Source organism: Wasmannia auropunctata, unplaced genomic scaffold (assembly GCF_000956235.1).
Source record: "Wasmannia auropunctata unplaced genomic scaffold, wasmannia.A_1.0 LD336026.1, whole genome shotgun sequence".
NCBI lineage: Eukaryota > Metazoa > Arthropoda > Insecta > Hymenoptera > Formicidae > Wasmannia > Wasmannia auropunctata.
In genome coordinates this window covers 1,783,362-1,807,576 of record NW_012026864.1, presented here as the reverse complement: position 1 = coordinate 1,807,576, position 24,215 = coordinate 1,783,362, and the positions used below count along the sequence as shown (strand labels likewise).

General features: G+C 37.6%; 4 protein-coding genes across 9 annotated transcripts in view; 3 read left to right on the top strand and 1 right to left on the bottom strand.

Moving 5' to 3' along the window:
- Positions 1-1,328: 1,328 nt before the first annotated feature.
- On the bottom strand, positions 1,329-4,592 carry LOC105452780 (acetyl-CoA acetyltransferase, mitochondrial). Of its 3 annotated transcripts, none has more exons than XM_011694190.1 (9): positions 4,503-4,592; positions 3,836-4,052; positions 3,403-3,549; positions 3,194-3,308; positions 2,828-3,021; positions 2,462-2,752; positions 2,189-2,377; positions 1,952-2,109; positions 1,329-1,865 (listed from the first exon to the last, which is right to left on the bottom strand). In XM_011694190.1, exons 2-9 carry the CDS (start codon positions 3,860-3,862, stop codon positions 1,745-1,747), a joined length of 1,242 nt encoding a protein of 413 aa, XP_011692492.1. In that variant the 5' UTR covers positions 3,863-4,052; positions 4,503-4,592; the 3' UTR covers positions 1,329-1,744. The 3 variants fall into 3 exon arrangements, with proteins under 3 accessions (XP_011692492.1, XP_011692491.1, XP_011692490.1); XM_011694189.1 differs by lacking the exon at positions 4,503-4,592 and adding an exon at positions 4,135-4,473 and having other exon boundaries at positions 3,836-4,044; XM_011694188.1 differs by lacking the exon at positions 4,503-4,592 and having other exon boundaries at positions 3,836-4,473.
- Positions 4,593-4,877: 285 nt separating this feature from the next.
- On the top strand, positions 4,878-8,173 carry LOC105452779 (baculoviral IAP repeat-containing protein 7-A-like). The gene is made up of 8 exons (XM_011694187.1): positions 4,878-5,396; positions 5,548-5,668; positions 5,780-5,968; positions 6,059-6,237; positions 6,407-6,697; positions 6,907-7,049; positions 7,150-7,319; positions 7,632-8,173. Exons 1-8 carry the CDS (start codon positions 4,899-4,901, stop codon positions 7,820-7,822), a joined length of 1,782 nt encoding a protein of 593 aa, XP_011692489.1. The 5' UTR covers positions 4,878-4,898; the 3' UTR covers positions 7,823-8,173.
- Positions 8,174-10,757: 2,584 nt separating this feature from the next.
- LOC105452778 (apoptosis 1 inhibitor-like) lies at positions 10,758-15,105 on the top strand. Its single transcript, XM_011694186.1, has 2 exons — positions 10,758-11,224; positions 13,164-15,105. Exons 1-2 carry the CDS (start codon positions 11,058-11,060, stop codon positions 14,209-14,211), a joined length of 1,215 nt encoding a protein of 404 aa, XP_011692488.1. The 5' UTR covers positions 10,758-11,057; the 3' UTR covers positions 14,212-15,105.
- A 4,573-nt stretch (positions 15,106-19,678) lies between these two features.
- The window catches only part of LOC105452776 (putative inhibitor of apoptosis), a 7,418-nt gene continuing 2,881 nt past the window's right edge, over positions 19,679-24,215 (top strand). The window contains exon 1 of one of the 4 annotated variants that reach the window (XM_011694181.1): positions 19,679-20,223. In XM_011694181.1, coding sequence (XP_011692483.1) covers positions 19,907-20,223 — 317 coding nt within the window. In that variant the 5' untranslated portion in view covers positions 19,679-19,906. The other 3 variants (XM_011694185.1, XM_011694182.1, XM_011694184.1) reach the window with 3 other exon arrangements.

The following is a 24,215-nucleotide window of genomic DNA, read 5'->3' as shown; positions in this document are numbered from 1 at the left end:
TTTAGGCGCTAAATATGATCCTAAATAATTTGCCAAATAGCTCTATCATGTCACAACATTGAGAAGATTATGGTTAAAGTTGCAAAAAAATTTTAAATCATAAAGAAATAAAGTGTGACTCGATAGAGCTGCAATTTGGAAAATAAAATTATATTCAATACCCAAAAAACTACGAGAAACGACTATCATCGTTCGTGTGTATTTTTTTATTAAATAATTATCATTGTACAATACAGAACATTAACATATTTTTTAAACTTTTCCGTATTTAATCAAAATTACTTCAAAAGCAATACGACTTTTATACATATTTTACATGTATTTATTTATACATATATAGAGGTACTAAAAAGAAACCGGTGAAATATCTGGAAAATAAGATATTAAAAAAAAAACGAAAAAAAAACGCGTGACGGTGGTATAGGTAGCAGTGCAGGCCGCGCGGTAGACGGCTAGTCGTATCTAGAAACGTGCTCTCTTTAATGAAATTATTAATGTACGAAATAATCCAATTTCAAATATCGCCCGTGCATTATGACTATCTAGATGATCTACTAATTCCGGCGATATCTGAATTTTGTCAACTTATATCTCGAAAAAAACTTAACCGAAAGGAGTTTTATTGCAATGTTTTGAAAAGATCTTTATGTCAATTTTAAGAATATTAACTAAAAAATGAGGAGTTTTCATTAAAAATTTTAAAATTTTAAAATTTTGACTTTGAGAGCTCGTCCATACTTGCTCAAAATTAAATGAATATCACTGTATGATGTACATATTTGTGGAAACATTATAATGTATTTATACATTTTTTTCTCAATATCTTTTCGAGATATTTCACCGGTCCAATACGTTTTAATTACCCTGTATATGTATACATAATAAAGATGTTAAATTTGACTATGTATGGCAATGGTACAATCTTAATTTGACGTTCATGACGTAATCTTGTTAATGTGTGCGTTTATCTTTCCTTGAAATCAATTCATTAAGTCTCCTTTCTAACAGGTCGGCGTCTAACCGGTGCTTGCACAGATACTGACCTTCTAAAAAGAGGACTGGTATGTCGTACCTATATAATTTAAAATACCGTTCGTTTCCTTGCGCAGCAATGTCAACTTCTTCCAATTGATAACGACCGGCGAAACGTAAACGCAGCTCGTTCTTTAAAACGTCGCAAAGCGGACACGGGCTTTTTGTGTACAATGTTAATTTTGGCGGGGAAGCTATCGGATGAGACCTAAAAATCAATCAATGTGCTTCCTCTTTTGAGAAGATCTCTTTTATACAATGCAGTCAACATAAAAGTCATATAAAATCAATCAAACTGCCAATGTAAAAGAGTTTATTTCTGTATATTCATATAACAAAGTAATGCAACGAGATATGCTTTGAACAGCAATAAAATAGGTATACAGTAAAAAAATATTTTTCTTGATACACTTTCGTGCGTTGGTTTGAGTTGTTATATGTACATATATGTATCATAGAAAATATATCATAGAAAAATGTAAAGTACCTTACATAACAATAATAGTCTTACTTGTACGAATACGAAAAGCCGAAGCTTTTACAATATCATTTTTCTATAATATCTCTGTAACAGCATACAGTTTCGTAATATAAAAATTAATTGTATAAAAATTAATGCTTTTTTTTTATACTGGACTTATGTTGTCAATCATAAAGACAGATCGTCCGCTTCGTGCAAACCGAAATGGCAGCCGTGTGATAATTTGCGAACTTACAATTTCTCAATCAGGATCGATGACGCACCGCCGCCCCCGTTGCAGATCGATGCTACGCCCTTTTCCCCAGCTTTGAGAGCGTGCACCAAGTGTACTACGATACGCGCTCCCGACATGCTGCACGATTTTTATTAATTTTACAATACGCAATTAAGGTATACGCGCGATAATTCGAAAAATATATGTATATTCGAATAACTCACCCTATGGGATGTCCAAGCGAAACGGCGCCACCGTGAACATTTACCTTGGCAGGATCGATGTCGAGTAATTTCTGATTTGCCACAACCACAACGCTGAATGCTTCGTTGATCTCCCACAGAGCTATATCATTCTTGTTAACTCCAGCATTTTGAAGTAGCTGAAGGCACGTAAACAAAAATTTACAGTATCGTTCCTACTTCAGAAAAAAAATTTGTGCCATAGTGAACACGACTTACCGATGGCACCCCGAGAGCCGGCGCGATCGGGAAATCTATAGGATCCGTTGCCGCATCCTGAAAAGCGACAACTCTAGCCAGAGGCTTGAGATTCAGTCTTTGAGCAGCGTCACTGGTCATTAGGACCAAAGCGGCAGCACCATCATTTAGAGTGGACGCATTTCCAGCTGTCACTGTACCGTTCTCTTTCTGCGCATACAAATTTGAATACATGTAGAGAAAATATATAGCCAGTATTAGATATGATATAAATCAACAGAGTAATCGCCTCACCTGGAAAACTGTACTCAATTTGCCAAACTTCTCGAAGTTGACTCTCTTGTATTCCTCGTCCGCAGTGAAACTTACGTCCGGTTTGCCCTTCTTTTGAGGCACGCTAACGGGCACAAGCTCGTCTTTAAATACATTGCTATCATAAGCTGCCGCGCTGCGTTTGTAACTGCTGATAGCGTATTCATCCTGTTGCTGACGAGTGATATTGAGTTTCTTAGCCGTGTTTTCGGCGCAGTTACCCATGTGACATTTATTGTAAACATCAGTCAGTCCGTCGAACACAATGCCATCCTGTGAAATTATTTTGATATTAATCACTTGCATATAAACCAATAAGAAAAATAAACAGAGGGGACATGACTCAACCTCGAGTTTAACTCCGCCGTACGACGTTTCGCCACGTGCTAAATAATATGGCACATTAGACATAGATTCCATACCACCGGCTAGAACGATTTCTTGATGGCCGCACTGCAGAGATTGAGAAGCCAGCATGACACTCTTCATGCCACTTGCGCAAACTTTGTTCACCGTTGTACATATCGTTGATTTTGGAAGTCCTGATAACAAATACATTAATCTAATTAATATTCTGCAAACTTCAATACATATTCTTTCAATATCATAATTTTATGCAGATCAAAAAACCATTTTCTCATTATTATTATTGTAAAACTTTGTGAAATAGAGTTATCAAGTGTAAAAAAAAAAAAAAATAGATTGTCACAAGACCTGCGAATAATGTAGCCTGTCTCGCTGGCGCTTGACCTAAAAACCCTTGACAAACATTGCCCAAATATACCTCTTTAACTTGTTCTTTGGCTATACCAGCTCTTTCAATAGCTGCCTATAAAAATAATATAATCATTAGCTCACGTTTATATGCAATTTATGGGATTAATTATAAATGTTAATAATGAGTGTCTGGGTGAAATTCTTACTTGCACAGCTACCGCACCAAGCTTAGTAGCTGACATGCTCGATAGAGATCCAAGAAACGAGCCCATTGGGGTGCGAACGGCACTGACTATTACAACATCATTTAATTTGACTTTGGAACTGTATAAACGCCTGCTCACGAAATTCATCTGAAATCAAACAATCATTTTTAAGATACTTCCTGCATGATTTCAATTAAGCTTAGAAGTTTAATCTTAAAAAAATTTAAATGAAAAAAAAACACAAAACTCAAATTTAATATAAATAACGTAAATAATAACAATTAAGGTTAAATAACAAATCACTTTATCTGACATACTATTGTAATGCAAGGTAGAATAACTGCATGTACAGAATAGTACAATATGCCTTACAATTACATTTTCTAAAGAGGTTAAGTGTATATCAAAGAGATCTTAATTAATTGTAACTTACTTTAGTCAATCTCGTTATGGTCGCCATAGTAAACAATTAATATCTTTTCTTGAAAAAAGAAATATCCTAGCTAATATGTACAGCCACTATCTCGACTCTATCAGCACTGAATGACGTTTCTTGATTAGGTTAGGTATATTCGTATTTCACCTTTGCCCTCTCCGCAAACATGTGTATAAATTTGCGATCATTTGTGACGCTCGTCGTGCCTATATTTCTTAGAAAGATCATATCTTTATTGCTCTATTTCTCGTTTTTCAAGGTCAATAAATATATTTTAAATATTGTTTTCATATTACGGCTGAAATATTCAGGTGGTCTGTTCTTTGTCATTGAATTTTTTCCGTTCCAATCATTTCTCTTCTTCCCTCCTAAGCTTTATTACAAAGCTATATGTATTTATACACGTGTGCGTATATTTAATTGGAAAAAAAAAAACAATCTTTTTTAAAACGTAAAAAACAATCTTTAAAATTAAAGAGCGGGTTGCCAATCAAACGCTTCGAAACTGTCGGAAGGGTAGATTTTTGTATCCTGATTGGTCAATCGGATGTAGCGTTCAATAATCGTAGCACTAAATGCATCGTATAATGAATATACTTCGTATACATAAATATAATAAACACACACAAATATGCAATACAAATTATATAATACAATAGCTAACCTTCACAACTCATCGCGCACGTTATTTCGCTTGCGGTATCAGTGCATTCCGAAACCCATCGAGAACGAGATGCTCTAACCTAACTCTAACCTTCCGCTGGCTCGACCTTCCGAGTTTACATTTTGCGTATTTGTTGTGTGTCGCACGGGAATGAAGTGTCTCGTTAAACGGAAAGGAAGCAATGATCCTCGTGTGTTTCGACATCGTTCGATAGTGGGAATTATTCGGCTCGCGTCGCGCGTCCGTGGCGTGTTTGACAATTCGGCGGACTGCCGTTAAGGGGCTCATCAAAATTCAGCGATACCGCTCGTCGAGTTAGTCAGCAGCGAATCCCCACGTTCGCCGCGAGTGGCTTTCCACGTCGATGCGGGCGACAGTCGTGACTCCGAGGCGAGGATGAACCTCGAGGAGGCGAGGCTCAGGACGTTCCGCGAGTGGCCGGCGAACGCCACCGTCGATCCGGCGCGTCTCGCCAAGGCGGGCTTCTACTACACCGGACACGTCCTGGAGGTGCAATGCTTTCTGTGCGGCACGAGGATATCCGACTGGAACTACGGCGACCAAGCTATGGTACGTCATCGAATGAAGTCGCCCCACTGCCCGTTCGTCCTCGCGCCGAGCAACACGTGCAACGTCCCGCTCGTACCAGCGGCGGCTGAAAATGCCGCCGCGGAATCGAGAACCACGTACTGGACCTCCCGATCCTCCTCGGACTCGCAGCAGCCCAGCGGTGTCGACCACCCGAGGATACTGCAGCGGCCGGCGGATCCCCTGAAGGAGTACGGTACCTTCGCGCAGAGGATATTGTCATTTAAAGATTGGCCGAAGAGCAGATTCGTCCATCCGGAGCAGCTGGCCTTGGCAGGATTTTACTATCTTCAAAGCGAAGACGTGGTAACAACACTATTTTTATATATAAATATTATAGAAATTGTTGTAAATTCAATACAGATCTGTTATAAGTGATCTAACAAAATATTTGCAAAGAGTAAGATTCTACGTGTTATCTAAACAGTTTTTACATAACACTTTGTATGACCAACAGGTGGAATGCGTGTTCTGCAATGGTATCCTAATGAATTGGAAACCAGGTGACGATCCGGATTGCGCGCACCGATTGAATTTTCCAAATTGTGACTTCTACATGAGACAGAACACAGGAGATGGTATTATTATTTTAGTAATAGCGGAGATTTATAAATAAATCTCAATTTTGCTTCACAAACATATGAAACCTTACCTACTATTAATTGCCGATTGCAATTTTATTTCGACAGACCTATTAGGATTAGTCAAGATGACACCTGAGACTACAAACATGACAGAATTGGGAATACAGAGGCATAAGGCTCCCCAAAGTCCAGAATACGCAACGTATGAAAAAAGATTGCAGACCTTCAAAGGATGGCCGAAAAACCTTAAACAAACTCCAGAGATGTTGGCCGAGGCTGGATTCTATTATGGCGGTCAGAGTTATATTTATTTTTTGTAATTATTAGATCCTTTCTATACGAAATGTTTCAGTAATCTAATCTTTAATCCTCATTTAATAACAGGATACGAAGATCAAGTTAGATGTTTCCATTGCGACGGAGGATTAAGAAATTGGCAACCGACGGACGATGTATGGGTTGAACATGCACGATGGTTTTCAAATTGTGGCTTTGTAAATCTTTTGCGTGGACATGAATTTGTGAAATATTGCATTGATAATAGAACTCCTTTGGATCTTTCGGTAATTATTCCATCTTTTTTTTTCTTACAATTTTATGAGTTAACGCAATTGGATAATGTAAAGTATACGTCTCTCTGGATTATATTAAATATACATGACATATACTTTGTACATTACACAACATGTAATATGACGTTTCTTCAGTTGCTTCAATTTTATGTATATACAGATTATCACTGGCATACCAGAAGGAAATGATGCCACGGAACCCTCAGTTGAATCTCTTTCCTCAACTTCACAATTTGGCGAATCAGATAATGCAATAACATCTGGGGCAGATGTCGTAGAAACTTCAGTTGCATCTTTTTCCACGGTTTCGCAACCTAGCGAACCTAACGAATCAGATACAGCAGTAGGTGCCACACAAGCTACGGTTGCATCTCTTCCGACAGTTTTACAACCCTACATACCGATAACGAATGCAGCGGTTGAGAAACTCTTGGATACAACTCCAGCTAAGGCAAGTAGAATATATGATCAAATTACATATAATGTAAATTACATTAAGATTAGAGAAAGGATTCGGGTGCGTGTACGTTTTTTGTCAATTTAAACTTTATATCGAACAAAATGATATTAATGAAAACATTAATAATGAAAAAGCCGGCGATTAAAAACCGTAACTTATGCATTCTTAAGATTATTTAATTATTATGACTTTAAATATAGGCTGCTCTTGAAATTGGGCTACATGTGGGTAGAGTAAAGAGAGCTCTCAAGAAAAGAATGGAGCGAGTTGGCAAACCGTACACTGATGTTGTACACCTCATACAAGACGTTCTACACGATCAAGTTATGGAAGAGGATGATGGGTATGTTAAAACGACACACGATATATTGCATGAAAATTTATTATTAGAAATTTTTAATCGAAAGGTTGAGGCATCATTGGGAACTGCGTTTTTTTTTTAGGCTTGATAATAGTACATCTAGCTCGCCAACTTCAGAATTGAATAATTTGTTTAATCAAGTCACTATGCAAATGACTAGTAATTCCGCAAATGAAAATAGCACACAAAATTCTGACGCATTTAAAAGGGATCTCGGAAAGAGGAAGACGGAAAAGGAATCAGATGATCTTAGTGAGTAGTAGATAAACATCATATGATTTATTATGCTTTGGTATTATATGCGACCTATGAGACCTATTACATGTCACTTTTCTACGAATTATTTTATCGTTATCGCGGCTTAAGATATCATTCTTTATGAATTGTATCAACGTAAGCTTATCCCTGAGATTAACTGATATATAATTTCTTAAGGTGTTTTTGTTCGAAATACTAATCTCTTATTGTAACATTATCCCTGTACCTCATATATATGTATACATGATTTGATTTCTTAGAAAGAGATGCGCACATATGTATCTAACTCACGTCGCTTTCTTTCAGTGTCCTTGCGAGAGGAAAACAGAAAATTGAAGGAGGCTCGTTTATGCAAAGTTTGTATGGATCACGAACTAGCCGTGGTATTTTTACCTTGTGGACATTTAGCAACATGCAACAACTGCGCGCCGGCTCTTGCGAATTGTCCGTTGTGCAGGCTGAAGATTCGCGCTTACGTTCGTATTTTCTTGTCCTAAATTAGATCGTACGTATACATCTAGCGTCAAATTATGCGTGATTCATGACACGAGCTTCGTAGTTTGAGATTCACAGTTCGCTATTTGAGATTTGTCAGATCGGAGCAATTTTTTATGTGAATCGTGTCCCTTTGATGAAATCAAAGGAACACTAATCACTATGGATGAGGCAATTCATGGTGATTTGCGACTAGATTGTAAACCACGAATCCGCTAACAAAATGTGAAGAGTCCATATTGAGAAATCTTCGCAAATCTACTATCAATTGCAAATAATAAACGACGTAAATCATAAATCACGCATAATATAGTGCTGGATTAAGGTTGACTTCTCTGAAAAAATATTACAAAGATTGAGCGAGAGCTATTAGGAAATCGAATTTGAGCCACTTCTTTATTTGATTTATTATACGTATTTATACGTTATTATACGTATGTACACTATATTTTTATTGCATACAAATATCTTTTTCTTATATTTTATTTTGAAAACGACAATAATATAATAATATAACAATACGTTACTTAATAAAATATTTTTCAATGCATGTATCTCAGCTAATTCCATAAAAGTTGGAAAGTATTAAAAAAAACTAAAAAAAAAATCAATAACAATTGCAACTGGTTACGTAGACTTGATATTGTCGACCTACAATAAATATTATTATATTTGCGCATTATCAATAGTAAGATCGTTGGCTTCGAGATATAACTACTATATTATTTGCATTAATATCTTCGTAGTATAAATTAAATTAAATTAAAAACGTTAAATATATAACAATTGAAAGATATAACCCAGTCGATGAAGAGTGCCGCTCGACAATATTGGTCTGTATTCAGAATCACGTTAGCGCGCTAACAACGATGTTAGAGCGCTAACGTGATATAGTTTACGTTACGGGTGCTATAGAATGTCAGAGATAAAAACGCGCATTCATCGATAAAGAGCTAAAGATTTTATCCGAGTAAGAGCGCGTGAATTCTGAGTAAAACGTTCTATCGTTTGTTTAAGCGTGACTATATTGTCAATGTCCTTTTAACGGAGGTTGGAATTTAAATGGTTGCTTAAAACATTTAACAGATCACGTACAAATGAAACACAATCTCACTTTTAATGCTGTTAATGCTTTACGTCCCCACTGACGCATTGTGATAAAGTATATGTATATATGTGTCTCTCACGGGTAATATATATCACAGATAAAATAGCCAGTTATATTAAAAATCACTGTTGTGTTTACCGAGGAGTACAAATGACATAAACTGATCGAATTGACTCTCAATTTGATCATTTTAAAGACAAATGAATCAGAAATAATATTGTACATGCCCATATTAATTTCTAGTCTTAGCGCGTAAGCTTAGCGTATATAAGAGAGTAAGGCTAGAATCGTTCCAAAAAAAAATGAATGAAGAGCCAAATATCTTCATATTTGTACAATTTTGTTTCGTTTTATTAAATGCCAGTACGAATAGATTAATATAAATGTGATATCCACGTCTATGAAGCGAAAAAACGTGTAATAATTAGCTGTATATAGGCGAATTGTTATGTAGATATCGAAGAAAATATTTTATGTACAGTTTTACGATCGCATGTAGCATCGCAAAATAGAAATTCGTCTCGAAATCGACACATGTGTACACTTTTTAAAATACAAAAGAATCACACATGCATTCACCCCATTGAGTGTTTCTTTTTAAACGACGCGATTGTCGTTGACCATAGAACTTTATCAAGTCGCATTCCCGGATTTGATTACACTGCGACAGTCAAATACGCATTCAGATAACCGCACTGATTGCAGTTGACGGTTTCCATTTATATTTTCCTCATTATCACGATTTCTGCAATTGCCGTTAACAAGACATTTTTTTTTCTTATATCGAATATGCTCCGAGTGTTAAATTTTCTCGCGAAAGCAAAATTAGATTTCTTTAAAAATAAATTTGTGTTTCATATTTTCCTCTTTATATATTACGCGATTTCTGCCGTTAACGGTTAACGAAATATTTTTTTTATATTACACAAGATCTGAGCGTTATAAATAAATTTTTACGTGAAAGTAACAAAGCAGAATTTTTTGTCTTAAAAAAAGTATTAAATTATAATGTGATTATAATTATTACATGTTCGATATATGCAATAATAATGAAATAATTTTCGTGTTAAGGCTCAGACACAATAAATAAGGAATTGGGCAAAAATCAGAGTAGGACGAAAAATCGCTCTTGTTTCCTTAGTGGAAAAATTTTGTTGACAAATTATTGAAATTTTGCTAAAAATTTTGCTAAAATTGTTCGACATTTTAGAACACTTTAGCAAATTTCAATGAAATTTAATTGAATTTTAAAAGTTTCATGTTTTTATGAATATTGCCAGCACAAAGGTAGTCCCTGAATACATTCAAGATCCTTGAATTAATTTTTATAATATAAATGAAATTATCATTTTTCTAAGCTATGAAAATACATATCATTTTTATTTTGAAGCCCAATTTGAACGGTAAAAAATTTATAATGTTATACCTTTTATCCGAATTTTTTTGTACTTGTGTCTAATTCTTTTTTATGTTCAATTCTCTAAAATTTTCTAAAAGTAATAATCCTTTCAGTGCGACTGAACTTCCTTTTCTCCAAAAATTTGAAAACTTTTTAAAATAGAATTACAAGGGTTCGAGAAATTTCAGGAATACTATGAATGTTAGCTAAGTTCGGCAGTTCAGGTACAAAGAATTTGTCTGCAATCACAAATAAGCCCATCTTCTAATTTTTTCAAGCGTCTCCCAACAACTATGAATAACAGGTCAGTGCAAATACTGCGGACCAATACTGTGAAAGCCGCTATCTCCTTTGGCCCTTCCGAACCCTTCGGTACCTCTCCACTACCGTTCTTGACGAAATCAAAGCCTACGACGCCCCGCGGCGTCAAGCGGTTTGCTCAAGAAGGACCCCGACCCCTGGACGATTTTCAGGTATCGGCATTTTCAAGCGCTGAGATTGGAAAACTTTCTTTCCCACTTACATCTTTCTCTCCCTTTTATCCCTTTCCACTTCGTCCGAATACAAATTTCAGTGTGCCGGTCATTCTCATTTCTCAGTTCTTCCCAATCGTTACTCACGTTCGGAACTATCGTAACATTTTACGGCGCGTTGCGATCAAATCAAAGTGTCGCGAGTTTCGTTGGTCCGGCCGGTTAAGTGAAGACTGCAAGCGGTATCGAATCTTAAAATGGTTTTTACACAATTGATGGAGTACCTGTTGAGTGGAAAAAAAATGTCTGCCGACTCTTCCGCGCCGACAAATTCGAAAGAAGAGCCGCGAGAACCGGCTTCCGTTTCCAACAAGTGTGATCACGACGAAAATAAGGAGAATGAGCCACCCACGTCCGATCAGCGGTAAGTTTACGTTGTTGAATGAGAAAAACGGCGTGGAAAAGTATGATATATTAGATAGATGTAGATAAGATTGCTTGCTTCCGCTCTTCCCCTGCAATTATCCTCTTTTCCTCCGTCATTATATCCTCATCGGATATAAACTCTATATTAACGTCAGTTCCTGCGAAAGATCAATTTCCATCTGTCTGATAGATCAATTTCTCTCTTTCTCCCTATCGACACTCGCCGCTCTTTTTCTCTCACTTCCGTCCGGAAAGAGAGCGATTGTTGCGAAGTGGACATGAATAATTCGCGATATACGCAGTGCGCCGGCTACGTCACACGTTGCGCCGTGCTCTTTTCCGCTCTTTCTCTTTCGTATAAAGGCACGGTTTGGTACGGAAACATTCTCTCCCTTTTCCGCTCTCCATCGCTCTTATCGCCGTCTACATTCATCCCTTTCTCTTTACCGGTTTATCTCGCTCATTCTCTTTCTCTTTATCTCCGCGCTTGTCACATTTCCTTTTTTTGCCGGCTGGCAGATTTTTCGTCATGAGATCACTCCTGAGATCATCCTACAACGCGTTCGCGGTGGTTCGACAAAGGAAGGCAGATGCGAGGTTTCGGAAGGATATTATATCTGCTGGTGTCATTATTTTAGATTTCCGAGAAACAATAAAGTTAAATTTCACTGATTATCAGTGACATGCTCTTGAGACTGATGCATTCGGTGACACTGATTCAGATTTAGAGAGTTCATTTCAATTGCTTTAATTAATCATTTTTTATTTATAATGATTTTTTATCTACGTATCAGACTCTCTTAAATATATAAAAATTTCTTCGATTTAATTTAGTTATTAATTATTAATTTATTAGGCTCCCTTAATGTACACAAAGTTTCTCAATGAAATTTGAATGCGCAGGTCACTGATATTATCTTACAAACGATGAAATAATGAATCCGTGTCTAAAAATTGTAATATTATACAATTTCTCATAGGAATCGGCGCTATTAATAGGATTACAAACCCTTCCGCTTATATTGCACAACGACAGTTTAAGAATGAATGTTTTCGCTTTCGAGTGCCCGTATCTATTGAGGATGTTTGGCGTTGATAATATTTTCTTCGTATTTCTGTGATTATCAAAAATTTATCTATTCAGAAAATGAGGAAAAGAAATGTATATTTTATCGCGTAATAATTGTTATGATAGTAACAAGATGAACTTCTGTGAGTGAAATTATCTCGCCGCGACACGCTACACATTCCGATGCAAACAATGGTTTGCGGATGAAAATGTGAAAGTGCTAAAAAAAAAAATAGATTCACGCGGGTATACGTTTATTCATTTATTTCGCTATACGCATTTATTGATATTATTTTGCTCATCTCAACACATTTTCACATTATGGAATGGTATATCTCGAATAGAAAAATATCCAGTAGTTATAGGCGCGTCGCTAACACAGGCTGCGTATTGCGTGCCTGCGTGTCAGGTAGAATTCGTGGAATGCGCCTTTTCAGGCTGGGTAAAAGGAAAAGAGAAAGCGAGAAATTGAAAATATTCAGCATTTACAAGGGACGTTTTACAACGTACTTTTATACTTTACACACGCAGGCACGTAGACAAATAGATCCGACGGATCCGACGTACCTGCTCGGTCATGAATTCTTTAGCTTCGTGATTTCTTCCATTCGATAATATTCTTCGAAGCATTGTATCTTTTTTTTTTTTTAAAAGATAAGTTTATGTATTTGTTGTATTTTATACTTATTCTATTTTTCCCTGGAGATCCCGCATACTGTTCCTGAACGCATAAACAATGAGAAGGAATGATGTGTTAGATGTAGCTTCATAAACTAATATAAAAATAAGATAAAAATCAGGCAAAGATTGCCTATATTTTACAGAGGAATTTGTACCATAAGTCATGTTTGTCCTTTTTTTTTCACAGACTCTGGCAAAAAGGGCCCGAAAAAATTCTTCGGAGAATTTCATCCACAAACCTGGATCGAACTGAACAAGAGGAAGCGGAACGCAAGAAGAACGCAAAGGCTTGGCGGCTTCGGATGGATAATCTTCGGAAATTGGAGGATACTAAAACGTTGATGGCAGTTGAATTGCTGATAGAAGCGGACTTTGCAGGCATCAAGTATCGTTTCGAGAGCACAAGGCTGGATTCCTTCCGCGATTGCTGGCCTGTAAAGTTCATAGACCCCAAAAAATTAGCGGCCGCCGGTTTCTTTTATACTAAAAAGAAAGACAAGGTGAGATGCTTCGCGTGCACGTGTCCCCTGTCTGAGTGGAAAGAAGGCGACGACCCTATAGTGAAGCACAAAAAATGGTCTGATGCTGGATATTCGTGTAAATTCGTCCGCAATCTTCCTTGCGGAAACGTACCGATCGACGCTGATCCCAGCACGATTCTCAGAGCGTCGGAACCGAACGAGATCAAAATTATGATATTATCCGACCCAGATATACTAGTCGGCGGTCTGCAGACGGAGAAAGACGTAAACTCTGATATCTACTACAAGATTAATAACGACGAAGAAATTACAGTATTCTGGGACTCTGAGACGAAGTTTACCGCCAAGCACAGCCACATGTTGGGCTCGATTATTCCCACATACGCTTCCTATGAACGGAGATTACGCTCCTTCGACGCATGGCCCGGCGAAACAGGTCAAAAGAAGGAGGACTTGGCGGCCGCCGGTTTCTTTCATCGCAAAGACCTTCTTACATCTTCCGATGATCATCACACGATGTGCTACTACTGCGGGGGATGTTTAAAGGCCTGGAAACCGACGAGCGATCCTTACGACGAGCACGCTAAAAGATTTCCGAAATGCAGATTTATCAACAAACTATTTCATCAACAAGCAAATGGACAGTTGGTGAAGAAAGACGACCTGTGCACATCGTCCACGGAACAGTTGCAGAAGAAAGACGACGACATGTACTGTCATGTACATATCATCCACGATCCACGGAACAATTAAAGAAAAAAAACGACCTATGCATATCACCCACGGAATTGAAGAATGAAAACAACCAGATGCGGTATTAATCGAGGGGTTAACCACTATGGGAATCGTACATTTTTTTTAGAAAATATATTGCCAGTATTGCGGCAATACAATACTAGCAATTAACAATACACTATCAATAGCAATATCTAGCAATACATTAGCAATACTTGGCAATATTGTGCAATAGATAGGCAGTACGTAAATTAATAGATGGCAATATTACTAATAATACAAACGTAATACAATAGCAATACTAGTGTAATAAAGTGTATTGTTTATTATCATAATTGGCAATCACTGTACATTTCTTTAGTGGTTGACCCCTCGGTATTAACGCACCCTCGATTGCGATTTTTTCATTATACTGCTTGTATCGATTGTACCAAGATTTTGAAGATTTCTTTTTTAGTCATATTCATAAAAATTATTTATAATAATCTGGTCAAGAAACGCTTAATGACATAACTCATTAGCGAGTCAATCTATTGAGTGATGTTTTGTACACTAATTTTTACGTTTGAAATTAGTGAGATTTTATACAGTAATTATAAAAGCCCATCTAAGTCGCAAACGCGGATATTTCTCTTTTTCTTTTTTTTTTACGTTTCTTTCTTTTCTTCGCGTTTGCGTTTGCATTTGTGTTGTATGTTTGCGACTTATGTAGATGGGGCTTAACAGTAAACCTAAGATTAATTAAGTGTCGCTTTTACTATCGTGAGTCGTCTGTGATATTTTATCAGTTGTCGACTGTATTAATAATTAGTAGTCAGTATTATAGCCAATGATGTCTACTTAAATATTTAAGGTAAATGCAATATATTTTGTAGTAATGTATTATATTACAAATTAACAATTACACTGTGTTATAAAAAATCGATACGAATTACATAATCAAAATATATAGGGTTATTTGATACATAATAAATTATATTGATACTTGCAACCGAATATTTTTAAAGTTTCATTATTTCGACTTTCCATTCGATATCATTCTTTGCTTGGTATGAATGTTGACGGATGTATTGATATATTCATACATTTTTATTTGTAATTACAGCTGATTTGTAATAATTATTATTTTCAAAACGCAATCTCTATTTTCCTTTTCAGGAAAAATCAGATTAAAAATAAATTAAAAATCGAAATAAAGATCAGAACTCCGAGATATAAATAAGAAGCAAATAGATTATGTACGATAAAAGTAAAGATAAATTTATCTAAAATCGTTACTTATATTAAAAGCTTTAGTTAATTCGTAAAATGTGCACGCAAGCACGTAAGCTTATTCTTAATTCTTTTAAAAGCATCCAAAGAACGCATTATTAGAAACGCGCATAAGGAATAATTATACATTATATATGTATGCGTAAGAATTGCGCTAAAAAAAATAACTGTTTTACATATTTTTCATCGTATATAAATAAGACTGATATGTGCGTGAGTGATTTTATGATAAATAAAAGATATTTGAAATATTTTATAGATTGTTAATTATTAAATTGCACCAAATATTTAAAAAATACAGAGATATCCGACGGATTTTCTTTCTCGATCAATACACGATTCTAAATCTTTTTCGACGAAATCGATGGAGGATTTATAAAATGGGTACTGCAGAATCGAACGCTTAACTACATCTAACATCAGTGTGTGTCTAAATGGGATAATTCATTCCCACTGGTGTATGATGTCATCATTTGTGATGCAATCATGATACATCACACATTAACTTTTACACTGGGTTTTGTAAACAGATACAGAAGCATTCAATACGCAGAAGAATGACGTGAAATAATGACGTGAAAGATTGCAAAATTTCCTGCATGATAATCCGAAATAAAATATTCCGTTCCCCGTGAGTTGCTCTAATGTCAATTGTGCAACTTGCACGCACGAGAAGCCAATTATCGAAAACTTCAACTTTAATTTTATTTTTTATAAATAATAAGAACAATTAAGTAATTTTATCCTTGTTTTTATTATTTTATTTTATTCTATTCGTGTTCGATAAAATTTATAGTTACGATATACTTTAGACCGTTATAAAAGTTAAATAATATTTAAGTTTCTTTTTATTCTTCCATGAAATTTCAAAACGTCCAGAAAATTCTACGTAAATATTTTTAAGACTGAAAGACCAACAATTTCTTCACTTCAAAATCGTTAAAAAGCTACGCCGCTGCAAGGTCAATTTATACAAGAGAGTTGAGACGTGCTTATATCTTGCCCGCCATGATCGCGACGTAGATGAAAATCGCTTTTCGTTTCGGGTACACTCGCGATAAATAGTACGACAATTCATATACACACAATAACAAATACATTACATATACATGCTTTAATGTATATGTTTTAATATATATGTTTCATCGTAGCTGACGGTTGTGTTTTAAGAAATAAGATTTCAGGCACGCCTGCGAGCTAATTGCCATTAGCGGCCTTTGACCGATTAAGTCGATCCTTGATTTTTCTCGGAAGTTAATGATCTCGAGACAATTCATCGATAGGAAAGCATATGTTATCTTAGTACAGAGCTATCTCTTACACGGATATCTTACACATATACACACATATATTTATCATGTGCGCGCGCGTAAGAATTGGATGCTGCGTCATGGAAGATTTTATTTCTTAAAGCACAATTTGTTATAAAATGGCTGCAATAAAATGTATTTATTGTATGCTGTGAATTCTATTATTACAAATTATATATTTATAATATTTAGATAATATATATAGCAATTATATTTTAATACTTATACGTATGAATTATTTTCTTTCGGTTTTTCGAAAGCGAAATAAAGTACGGAACCTACTTTTTGTATCGCGTTAATATAACTTGATACTACATCTTGATTAGAATATATTTGACGATGTAGATATGATAAAGCTTTAATTTTTTGTCGTGTTCCGAATTTACGCGTGGCGCAGTTATATAAAGAGCGCTTTCTGAGAATTCGTGATCACTCGCGATTACGTGTCGCGAACCAAATGCGCAGAAATTTCGTGGGCGTATATTTAGATTAGGCGGACAAGGTAAGTTTAGGAAATGTCACGGTTGATGCCATTAAGTGATACACGTGATAAGATAGTGATCCTTTCATAAGCCATAACTGTTGATTGTAGCCTAGTCTACGTACCTGCCTACGAGAAATGATACGGTATTATCAGAAACCCTCTGTGTGCATATATGTATATGTATATATAAAAAGAAAAATTGAGATTAATATTAATTTACTATCAGTGCTGAAAAACAAAATCTACAGTGCACGTGAGACGTATGCTATATAGATTTTCAGCATTAAGTATTGAAACGTCATAAATACGTTAAAATTCTTCAAATTATATAGTTCAAGTAATTTCTTAAGAAAGAAGAGGAGAAAGAAGGAGAGATAGCTCAAATATCACAGGAAATTTAAAAAAAATTCAGTCGTATGTCATCAATTTTGAGTTAATTTTTAGCCGCATAAAAAGAATTTGTTTCTAGAAGAGACTATACTGGCATACGACTGAAAACGTATGAATGAGTCCTTTGTGACTTCTCTGTACGTGCTGTCTTCGGGAGAAAGAAAACGCAAATGTCATTGTCGTATTTCAAAGGCGACTGGATGTTAGACAATACCGAAAATGCAAAGAAAGGGGAAATGCGGAAAGTCCCAACAGTGAATGCATTTTGAAATGGTATGCTTTAGTCCGTATTATAATAAAGAATTTCCTAACAATACATCCGCTCTTTTTCTAACAGAAAATGCAATGGTATGCATGGCTCTTTTAATCTGCCTGAAAATTAGACATACGACAAAAGTTTTCATTATCAGGCTAAAGAAAATATGTAGACCTACCGCAGTGGGCAACACAGCGGGGGTGCGTTCGATAAAATTGTCTTCCGTTTCGTTACACTTCGCTCAAGGTCAAAATATCTCTCTCTCTCTCTCTCTCTCTCTCTCTCTCTCTCTCTCGCATACTGCGTTGCTTGCGAACACAGCCGCGAAGCCGGGAGGCAGCCGCGCTCATTATTGCGGAATTTCATCGCACGGCCGGCCGACGTATCGTGAGCCGTGTATAGTGTATACCTCTCGGAATATACCGAGTGAAATCAGCGTATCACCTTTTGCTCGCGGGCCTCCTTTCCCGCCGCCATTGCTATCCGCGGCCAACGCGTGTGAATGCCAGACCTTCCGCGGCCAAGAGTACCGTAACTTTTCCCGACGCCATGGAGAAGAGAACTCGTTTATCCTTGTTTATTTACTACCCGCATTCCATAGCCGGAATGAAAGCCTACCTTTGCTTTTTTTATCTGCCCTAATCCTAATCACATCAAATTAAGCCCACCCAAGTCCACCTTTGTGCTTTATCTTCAGATCTCATATCTCTTTATTGTATTTACAATAGAATTCAACGAATTTGAATTAGGAATATGATTTTTTCTTACGTCTTGTATTTCGAGCGATTGTTATTAACATACATTGACTTTCAAACAATTAATTCATAATTGGCGAATATATATACATATATTTTTAGACGCCAGCTGTTTGGCGATTCGATTTTTTAAAGAAAATAATAAATCTTATTTTAATTGAATTTTAGTGAAAAATAAATATTATAAGCATATTAAAATAACGTGCTGATACAAAAATGTCGTCAGGGGCACAGCTTACCTAATTATACAGTTGCGGTCTAATGTGTTAAAGTCATTGTATAACATCTTCATACAAATTAATAATTTTGCACAAGAACTTTACGGTAAAAATCTTTTAGAATATAAATCACGTCAAGGGCAAAATTGAAAGCAAAATCAAATTAAGACTGTCGAAACTCTGAAAAAAAATTCCATGAATTCCATCCGCAATTCATAATATCATCAAAATACATATATAAATGTGATAAATGTGTTATACATACATTGATGCGGATAAAAAAAACCAAAAGGAAATGTATGTAAAATACGCGTATAAATTATATTTACGAAAACGACAGGCGGAGGGGAGGAGTAAAAGATTTAGATTAGAAATTTTAGAATTCGTTCCCACGAGAATGTAATCGCACGTTGCGGCCTGCCTGGCAGCCAGCTAGTGAACGGGGAGCGGCAGGGGCGACGGGGAAGAGGAGGAGCGTGTGAGGAATGTAAGAGCGCTCAGCGCCGTTCCGGCACGATGCGATTGTGCGTCCATGTGCGTCTGCCGTCTGCTCGCTCAGCGAGCGCTTGACGCTTCTCGTTCTATAGTACGTTCATTGGTTCATACGTACCGAACTACGCACAGCAGAGCAGATACCGAGACGCGAGTTGTTCCGTGAGATTCTCAGGAAGGAGAGTCAGCAGTGGCGCCTCCCGCACCCCGGCCACCTCGCGCCAGCGTCTGGCGTGACGTCACTCGGCCACATTGGAAAGAGAGAGAGAAAGATGGGCCGACCAACCATTTCTATTGGCGCGCTACAATCAGCTATAGTGTGTGTTTCTTCGTCAGTTGGCCAACGCGACGGTGCTGCGCCGCTACAGCTACAGCGAGAGCAGTCGGACGGTTGATACCGTTGACGGCTGATCGTCGACTTTGTCCGCTTTCTGCTTGTGCGCGAGGGCCGCGAGAGGCGCGAGGGACTCCGTGACGAGAGAATCCTGAGAATCTGTCGCGAGCGAGCGTAGCGCGCTTAACGTGTCGTGCCACGCATGCGTATCCGGTACCACATCGCCAGTCGCCATCTTAATGCGCTTGTACGCGGTGTGATCGTCCTCGGTGCCTCTACGCGAAACGGAAAAAAAACCGGGGTGGTGACCTTGAACCGAGGCCCTGTGCGACACGACAACGGAACGTCCGCGACACGCGCGCAACGTCGAGAACACGGGACGACGAGAGACGAAACGGTGCTGCCCAGGCGGAGAGAGAGCGCGGGTCGAGCCGCGCGGAACAAAGCCGTGGAGTTACGCGGACGGGCAGAGCCAGGCGTTGGCGGTTCGCGGCGATCCGGACGTCCAAGTCGACTCGGGTACGTTTCTCCCTTTTTCACCGTTGCCACGTTACGTTGCATCGCGCATTCCTCGGTAGCTCTCTAATGAGAGGACTTCTGGTACTTTCTCCTTTTCGCGTCTCTCCTCTGTCATGGCGTGTGGCAAGCCCGCACGACGCTCGGTCGAGGCGCGGTGGCGAGAAGTGGGGCATATTCGCGTCAGAAAAGAAAAGGCAGAAATATTAGAAGTACCGCGGATTAGAACGTGTATAAATAGAAGAGAGGAATGCCCGTAAGATGAACAGAGAGGTCCGCGTCCGATATACCTCTCTTGCTCTCTCTGTCTCTTGTCGGTTTTCGTTCGCAATTACGCATAACGGCGTTACGGCCGAACGACGTGCGTGCGCACTTTCGAAAACCTACTCGCAAGAAAGACAGCACGAAGTAAGAGTGGAGAGGTATACGATTTCCTTCCTCACTTCCATCTGACGTTTTTCGATTTTTCATTTCCCTTCCATTTATACATGGTCTAACGATAAACTGGTCCGCAGATTCGATCGCCTTGTTTTTGTTTACTACTGTCCTTCCTTGTCGCTTATCGCCCCTCCCCTTCCCTCCCCCCTCTCTCCGCCCCTCTATCTCTTTATCGGTATCCTTTGACGCAGCGCTTCGCGGCGTCGTTTATTATCTAACATTGTTGGGTGGGTCTGCTTTGCGGGAAGCTTAATGTAACTGACGGGGAATAAATAATTTGTAAATAAAACAAGAAAGATAAAATAAAGTGATTGACGTTAGAGAAATCTTCAGAGAAAACAGCGGCGAACTCGAAACGGGCGAAGATATTTTATTTTTTCTTTGTCGCATTTGAGAGAAATTGTTTTAGCTACAAAATCTCTTTGACGGAGCTCGCACGAAAAAATAACAAGTTTTTCGCAAAGTCAAACAAACCGACCGCAAAATTATTTCTACTAAAATCGATCTTTAACGAATCTTTTATGAACAAAGTGAAATCGAAAATGTTTTGTAGAAAAATATTAGGAATCATTTGGCAAATAGAATTTTATTTAAACGTGAAACTAAAAAAAAAGACTTGAAATTACATATTCGGATCACATATGGAATTTGTTCTTTGTAGTTGCTTTATCGCTATGCTTTCTGCGGCTAATAAAATAGATATTCAGGGTGTCCCATGATTGGTACAAGTGGAAAAGAGGTGATTTTACATGAAAAAATAAGTCAAAAATGAACAAAATTTTTTTAAATACGAACAAGCTTTGTTTTTTAGAAAAAAATTGTGATATTTGTCAGATACGCATTTAATATGCATTTATGATTATAAACATTAAATATCGAAAGAATAATTCCGAGATAATAAACATAATAAAACAAGGAATGTTTAAAAGAAGATGTATTCAGTTCCGGGACACCCTGTATAATTAAACGTTAGGGAGGATTCACATTGGAGTGCGAAAGCAAAAATCAGAAATTGGAACGCAATTTCTGATTTTTGCTTTTTTGTACCTCCCTTAAAAAAGAAGAAAACGAAAAAATTTTTTTGTGATCATTTGTGCCTTGTCTTGACTGTGTCTGCTTCTCTAACCAGGAGGATCAAGGAGACTTCAGAGAAGGTTCTTGCCCCCAAACGGCTCAGGAAAAACCCGTGTTTTCCAATCCAAAGGGAGAAACAGATGAAGGGAACAGACTTTCTACTTCGATCTCGAACCCCCAAAAACAGGTTTTGAAGCGGTTATTGAACCAAGTTATACTCTCAGGTTGCATCTCCGATGTTCTTCTTGAAAAATCTACTCGGATACTCGGACTGTCCCCCACTGAATCAAGTTACATTCATTCTGTATCTGAGATAAGATTACGAGTATCGTGACTTGGTTTGTCTATACCATTCTCGATAAGGCGTTTATCATTGGCGCGGGAGGGGGAAATCTTTAATATAATATAGCGGTGTTTAGTAGCCGATCATTCACTTCCATATGCTGTTGTGTCTATGACGCGAAAGGTTCATTGATGTCCGTTAGCTTGCTCGCAGTTAACTAAATTGGGAAATCTCGATACGGTTGCTTAATTTGAAATTCATTTCCGACGTAAAATAAAAAATTGAAAGTAAACACGGGTTAACACGCGTTTTTCCGTATATCGAGTTGTTCAGATATTTTTATATTGCATTCGATATCGAACATTTGTTAAGAAACAACGGAATTGGATTGGAGCTCGAGCGACATTGATAGTATAGAAGCGGTCTTGTCGGGGCCTTTCGATTGTGTACGCTTCCCGTCATGCCTGCCCTGTTGCCAGCTCCTCTCGCTGGAATAATAAAGAAGACGCGAGAGTCCAAAGGAAAAGGAACGCTCTGGCGCTGATGTCATTTTGTAATTCTCTGAACGATAAATGGTATCCCTCCCAAGTGTAGCACGGCGCCGTGTACTTCGGTCATCTTAATGCGTCATTTTTGCGATACGCGAGATGTCAATGCAAAATACGGATATGGGCTTTCGTTCATTTATTCTCGGGATTTTTAAATGCTCGATTTGTTAAAAATGGACTGAAATTTCGCGATTAGCAGGAAGACGGTAACACGAGAATGAGAGGCAATTTTTGTGGAAAAAAAAAATATGGAATAGGTTTATCCTCGTGAATAAGGAGCCTTTAGATTAAAAAATCGAATAATCTTGTTGTCTGATTCGATAGCGCTATGTTAGTTGAAATATTATAAGATAAGGAAAGAAAGGAATCCGCAGATATATAATGGATCTAATCGAATCTTACAAGGAGACTGCACGACGATTTCCACGAACTCGTAATATTGATAAGTATCCATGTCGAGTACCTAGTATTATTAAGTAAACGGATAAGATTTTTTCAACTTTGTTTTCGCAAACGTTTGACAAGCGCATCTTATCGCGATGAGTTTCGTACAATTGGTATCATATCGTGCACTCTCTCTCTGTTAGCTAGGAGATAATTGACTCGAGGATTAATTTTTTATATATTTAACTGTGTTGCAAATATATATAACATATCTTGCGTGCATTAGAGATTTTTAACATTGGCAGCGAGTATCGGAACGCAGCCTAAATTAGAATTGTCGGGGAGTTTTTGAGTAACGACACTCTGTATATCGCTACGTCTATTTATTATTATTATTTTTTTTAAATAGCTGAAACTAGACTTCACTAATTCGGCAAAAGCGAGGAAGCAATTTCTGGTGCATAGTCCAGTGCAGAAAAGCACCACACAATGCGTCACAAGATAATATCTTGATATTATGGCGTCGGTCTCGTATGGTATTATTGACAAAGATGAGAAATAAAAACAAAAGAATTTCCTTCGTGTCGTCTTATCCAGAGCACGTCGCCAGGGATTTGTGTTGAGCGACGGGACGAGACACAAGGGTCGTCTGTCTGATAATTCTCGCAGCATATTGATGACCTGAGTCACAGTATGCCACGACCGTTTCCTTTATACATAAACCGTTCTGCCTAGAGTTCTCGTTAGAATCCTTTGAAGTTGGCAGCGAGCGGAATTCGGAATTCGAGTTCCGAATTCGTTGCAGTCTTATTTCGCGTGTAAATAAATATTCCTTTTTATTAACTTTTTTTTTTTAAACGTGGGAATTCACAAATAATTCAAATATTTTTAATTCGCCGATTCGAACTTTCTAAACGCGCTAAACATCTCGTATTTTCGAGAAAATATTCTTTCTTTCGAAATTTACCGAAGCCTTACGATAAATTGGGAAGGATTTTTCTGTCGCTATCCCAAAAGCAGTCGCGGCCTCGAGCGGAGCGAAGACCGGGGGGCATGCACGTTGCCAGCCGGTCCTACTGTTACAATTCCCTCCGCGAGTATGGCGTCGCGTTCCCGTCACCCGTGTAATGTAATAAGACGAACAGAAATAGAGACCGCGGCTAGCGGCAACGTTGCATTCGGCGCATATACCCGGTGTCGCAGCTGACACCGCTGCGCGCGTTGGTAGCTTATAAGAAAGTCTAATTTCTCTCTAAAAGTGAATCATC

Bases quoted from the DNA above. Each gene is read 5' to 3' on its own strand.
- LOC105452780 (XM_011694190.1), bottom strand. From the start codon at position 3,862: ATGGCGACCATAACGAGATTGACTAAA. The intron at 3,550-3,835 runs GTAAGTTACAAT...GTTTGATTTCAG, and splicing joins CCATAACGAGATTGACTAAA to ATGAATTTCGTGAGCAGGCG. The intron at 2,110-2,188 runs GTAAGTCGTGTT...ACGTGCCTTCAG, and splicing joins CGGCTCTCGGGGTGCCATCG to CTACTTCAAAATGCTGGAGT.
- LOC105452779 (XM_011694187.1), top strand. From the start codon at position 4,899: ATGAACCTCGAGGAGGCGAGGCTCAGGACGTTCCGCGAGTGGCCGGCG. The intron at 6,238-6,406 runs GTAATTATTCCA...ATGTATATACAG, and splicing joins GAACTCCTTTGGATCTTTCG to ATTATCACTGGCATACCAGA. The intron at 7,320-7,631 runs GTGAGTAGTAGA...GCTTTCTTTCAG, and splicing joins AAAGGAATCAGATGATCTTA to TGTCCTTGCGAGAGGAAAAC.
- LOC105452778 (XM_011694186.1), top strand. From the start codon at position 11,058: ATGGTTTTTACACAATTGATGGAGTACCTGTTGAGTGGAAAAAAAATG. The intron at 11,225-13,163 runs GTAAGTTTACGT...TTTTTTTCACAG, and splicing joins CCACCCACGTCCGATCAGCG to ACTCTGGCAAAAAGGGCCCG.